Source organism: Quercus lobata, chromosome 1 (genome assembly GCF_001633185.2).
Source record: "Quercus lobata isolate SW786 chromosome 1, ValleyOak3.0 Primary Assembly, whole genome shotgun sequence".
NCBI lineage: Eukaryota > Viridiplantae > Streptophyta > Magnoliopsida > Fagales > Fagaceae > Quercus > Quercus lobata.
In genome coordinates this window covers 33,195,467-33,200,301 of record NC_044904.1, presented here as the reverse complement: position 1 = coordinate 33,200,301, position 4,835 = coordinate 33,195,467, and the positions used below count along the sequence as shown (strand labels likewise).

Here is a 4,835-nt window from a genome sequence, read left to right as displayed (position 1 = left end):
ATTCTTTCTTTATTATTTCTTTAATCTTTCTTTATTATTTTTTTATTCTTCCCCAATAACTATATTTTTCAAATTTCTAACAGCTATATTTTTAAACTTCCCAACGGTAACATTTTCAAAACTTTTTCAAAATTTTCAACAATTATATAGGCTTTTTTTTAAGGGTCATATTTTTCAAATGGTAATATTTCTCAATAGTCATATGTTTCAAAAAACTTGATAAATTTTAAGATTTACATAGTTTTGATAAATTTCAAATTACATAGAATTTTTAAAGTACTTGTACAAGACATATACTCATGAAGATCAAGCTACAGTTAGAAGTATTCATGAAGATCGCATAGTCACTTATTTGTTGGCTAAAGCAATATTGTTTCAGCTTAAGAATAAAATCTAGAACTGAGCTTTAAGAATAAAATCTAGAACTAACACACAATTGTAAAGAACATTATGTATTAAATTAACCCCACTCCTCCTGTCAACAACCAGAAAATAAGCGATGATACCAATAGGGGCTAGTCATGGGAAGCATATATGAATCTCACCAGTACTACATTAAAGAATAAAAACATCAATACAAAAAAAGTTTGACATTTCATAGTTAACACTAAATACTAAACCTGCCTGTTTCATTGTAGCAAGCTACTGATACAAAAGAAGCTTTACATTTTAAAAGCTAATGAAAATTAGCTGTAAAGTTGAACATCATCTTGGATACATGTATATAGTACAGTAGGATCACATTGCAACAAAAAAAAGTGAGTGACCCAACATGTATCCTTAGTCAGTAGAATCATATTGTAACAAAAAAAAGTTTTAAGCGCTCTCTTAATCATACAAAACAAGAGCATTGATGAAAATAATAGTCTAATGACTAGACCTTCGTTTTTCAAGGATCTCCATTTGGCGCTGATGAATATATTCTTGCTGCATTGAAGACAGCGTACTTACATCCATCATCATAATCTCTATTTCCTCCTTCACTTGTTTCATTCTAATTTTCTCCATTTCATTGTCCTCCTTCAATCTATCCAATCTCATTTTTTCCATTACATTTGCCTCTTTCAAATTTTTCATAGCCAATTCTATTTTCATTTTTTCCGTTTCAAGTTTTTTATCCTCAAGAAGAATTCGAGCCATCTCCTGCTCATGGTCTGCAAGACGTCCTTTCTCAATACAAGCCATTTTCATCTCATTCATTTTTCTTTTTTCTTCCATCATAACATTCAATACATCTTCTATGTGAGAAGTCGTACCTTCTTTGCATTTTTGTTTCTTCAATCTTTCTTTTTCAGCTTTCACCCCTAGTGGTCTCTCCAAGTTTACAATCGGAACTTGTAGTGCATCATCATCCTCTAAATGTTCAAACTCCAGATTAGAAGGTGAAGATGGCTCAAATCTCCTTTTTTTCATTTTTTTTGGTTGTTGATTGTTAACAATAACCAGCCATTTTGGTGAGTGCTTTAACAAATTCCAACAATGCTCATACTGAAATTTGGTGCCCTAGATTGCATTATAAAGGTTTCTTGCTGCAACAAGCTGAACAATTAACAAATAGATTATAGTTACTATCTTGAAACAATTGGAATAAATTAGCAAATTTACACAAATTTCTTTATAAGATTTACCTTGTCTTCTTTAGTCTTACCACTTTCATTCTTCGATTCAATTTGTGACAAAAACCCACAAAACTTATTGGTGGAAAGTTGAATCGTTGACCATCGGTTCATAAGAGAACCTACCGTACGCTCAGAAGTGAAGGTCTTCCACTTGTGGTAGTACTCCCAAATTCTCGTCCAATATGTTTCGCGTTTTTGGTTATTACTTTTCACTACATCTTGGTTGACATTAAGAAAGGCAGACACAAGAAGGATGTCTTCTTCTATAGAGAAGTTGATGCCACGTTGTGATTTCTTGGTTGTGGATTCAACTTGGGGTGGAGACATTTGGCTGAATGTTTGGGCTTGTGGAACACTGTCTTCATCACTAATATGTGAAGATCCAGACATATAATCATTAAAGCTATCTTCTATAAGATCAGTGAATGATGTGCCTCTTGGAATACCCGAATCCATCCCTAGTAACAAAAACAAAAAATAAAAACACATAATGCTAATGAATAAACATAGCAAGCTCTCTTCCATATGCATTTAGTTGATAGTTAACACTAATTACTTATTACAACTTATTCCATCACATGACATTATTAATAAGCATGTATGTCAAGACTGCCTTTAGCAGATAAAACTAGTGCAGCAACAAATGCAAAAATAAAGGCAATATTATGAGCATTTTTCATCCCTAAAAGCTACCTTATTACCCTCCAATTGTAACTCAATACCCTCTTATTAGCAATGTGGAATTACCACGATTATATAGGATGCTTGCACTGTGGAATTACCACTTCATCTCTTTGCAATCTATTGTATTACCCTTGCAACTGAAAATTATATCCAATCTCCAATCTTTTAGGTTCCGAAACATAAAGTATGATAAAGACATATAACAGAACATGGAAAAAAAGCTCACACACTCCCTAAACTTTGAGATGAATCAATTCAATTGGAGATGACAAGGGAGTATGAATCAGTTCAATTGAGATGGAGAGAGAAAGTTTTAGAGAGAGAGATAGACAAACTGTAGAAGGCGCCCACTGTAAAAACAAAATTGGTACCAATACCATAAAATGCAAAAAACAGACGAACATAAAAAAATCAAATCAATGAAAATCAAATCGAAACAATCAAAGAAAATACATCACATATTTATAGATTCTAAACATTAGCTCAAAACAACAGAATTGAACTGAGATTAAAACCAATACTTTGGTTGAAGGCACAAAGATAGACCCAAAAATCCCAGATGACAAAGAAGATTCTTTAATTGGACCTAAAAAGTTCAGAAGTCAAGGAAGAAGATGATGCCGTTTTCTTATTCCCGTCCATTGCTTCTCTTAGAAACCTCTCTGTTGGTGTGTGTCTATATATATATGTATATATTCAACAACTACTGTCTAAGAAAAAATTTCCCAAGTTCCCCCTGCCTTCTCTGTTTTCCTCAGAGCAAGATTTCAATCATATTACTGTAACACATGAATCAAAATGCATTGAAAAAAAATAAAAGAACAAGAAGAAGGAAGGAAGAAAGAAAGGGATTAAGCTCTGTATCAGGGAAGGCCTTAAGTCGAACAGTTGGCATGCAAAAATAGAGATGAAGCCAAAAAATTTATTAAAAAATAAGAAACTAAAAGGAATCAGATTAGCTTATTGACTCTAAATAAGATTGATTAAATAGCTATAGATGAGATCAAGAAACAGAGTGAAAAGAAAAACACAAATTAGAGATACATAGAAAAAACCCATAAATCCAAAACTAAATCCAGACAGTAGCAATAGCAAATCATGCAAAACCACCAATAAATTCAAACATTATTAAAAAAAAACCATGAAATCAAATTTTGGGTACCGATTTCCGTTGTTGACCGATATTCTCAGATTTCCATTGTTGACCGATGTTCTCAGATTTTCGTTCTTCCTCACTGGTGGTTGAGCCACGATTTGGGCTTCAAAATATCTGGGCAGATCGTTTTGTGAGAGAGAGCTTCGTCGATTTTATGCTTCACCGTCGTTTTCTGATGAGAAGCAAAGAGAGAGCTTTTTTCTAAAGAGAAGCAAGAGAGAGACGGAGTGAAGAAGAAAGAGAAATGAAGGAAAGAGAAAAATACTATTTTTTTAATTCAACCGGTATTAGTTTAATGAGAAATATTTTTTGCAAACGCTACAGTGATTGCTACAGTGCTCTCCAGACCTGGAGAGTCACTGTAGCAAATCTAAAAAAAAAAATAGAGATAGAGAGGCTGCTGGACTTCGTTTTGGGCGTGAATAGTGGTTTTTTTCTCCAAATTTTAGATATGCCTAGTGCTGTTGGAGATGCTCTTAGATGGTGTTCTTTTCGGGAATATACATAGTATTTTCGATGCATGCATCTTCTCTCTCATATGAGAGTGGACTCTATACTTGTTGGGACTACTCTCATGTGAAAGAGAGGATGCATGTACTGGAAACACCATATACCACCTCGTTCTTTCTTTACCTTTTTTTTTTATTAATAATAAATATCCATTTCTTTTTTCTTTTTCCTTTTTATAAATAGGGGCAAAAATATTTTATTAAAAGAACATTAATTTTTTTTTTCAATAGTTACAATAAGAGTGGAGGGATTTGAACCATGAACATCTTTGTTGAAAATATTAAAAAATGCCAAACAATTAAGCTATAACGCTCAAGACCGTTATTTTTTCATAAAACCAGACATAGATTAATAAATATACACTGATTACATGGATATTGCTCATAACAACATAATAGACATAATATAATACACAAATAGACAAACTATAACTTTTTTTTTAATGAACAAAAAAGGGTTTCATGCATATGATCATTGACTCAACCTACTTGAACTAGCAGAACTCATGGTGTGGGGTACTTCTAGGTGAATTAGGGCTATTCGCATCGTGTGATATAACATTTTTATAAAGCGCGCAACTCGAATAATGTAACTTTTGAACTCGTAGATGTAATAATTCTGAAAATCCCTCCTACTCACCAAGCGCACATATTAGGTACACATGGGTGGCGAGCCCCCATATATCCTTGACTTATTATAGGTTGTATATATGCCATTCATAAGCAAGAGTATATTATTTTCTAGGGTGGCGAGCTCCCATCCTATCCCAAGAGAAGGTGGTAATCAAAAAAGGTGGGGCAAATATAATATAGAATTTCGCGCTGCACTTGTGAGCATCCTTTTTTCTACTTTGCTTATCTGCCACT

The 4,835-nt window shown here is 33.2% G+C and overlaps 2 protein-coding genes across 5 annotated transcripts; both read right to left on the bottom strand.

Moving 5' to 3' along the window:
- Positions 1–848: 848 nt before the first annotated feature.
- On the bottom strand, positions 849–1,431 carry LOC115987801. Its single transcript, XM_031111414.1, has one exon. The coding sequence runs from the start codon at positions 1,411–1,413 to the stop codon at positions 868–870; it is 546 nt and encodes a 181-aa protein (XP_030967274.1). The 5' UTR covers positions 1,414–1,431; the 3' UTR covers positions 849–867.
- A 16-nt stretch (positions 1,432–1,447) lies between these two features.
- LOC115987780 (glutathione S-transferase T3-like) lies at positions 1,448–3,890 on the bottom strand. Of its 4 annotated transcripts, none has more exons than XM_031111397.1 (3): positions 3,466–3,890; positions 1,629–2,077; positions 1,448–1,539 (listed from the first exon to the last, which is right to left on the bottom strand). In XM_031111397.1, exons 2-3 carry the CDS (start codon positions 2,073–2,075, stop codon positions 1,504–1,506), a joined length of 483 nt encoding a protein of 160 aa, XP_030967257.1. In that variant the 5' UTR covers positions 2,076–2,077; positions 3,466–3,890; the 3' UTR covers positions 1,448–1,503. The 4 variants fall into 4 exon arrangements, with proteins under 4 accessions (XP_030967257.1, XP_030967263.1, XP_030967240.1 ...); XM_031111403.1 differs by lacking the exon at positions 3,466–3,890 and adding an exon at positions 2,367–2,526; XM_031111380.1 differs by lacking the exon at positions 3,466–3,890 and having other exon boundaries at positions 1,629–2,526.
- Positions 3,891–4,835: the final 945 nt, after the last annotated feature.

Excerpts from the sequence above, each read along its gene's own strand:
- LOC115987801 (XM_031111414.1), bottom strand. The coding sequence starts at position 1,413 with ATGAAAAAAAGGAGATTTGAGCCATCTTCACCTTCTAATCTGGAGTTT.
- LOC115987780 (XM_031111380.1), bottom strand. The coding sequence starts at position 2,150 with ATGCATATGGAAGAGAGCTTGCTATGTTTATTCATTAGCATTATGTGT. Across the intron at positions 1,540-1,628 it reads GTAAGACTAAAGAAGACAAG|CTTGTTGCAGCAAGAAACCT; the intron begins GTAAATCTTATA and ends TTAATTGTTCAG.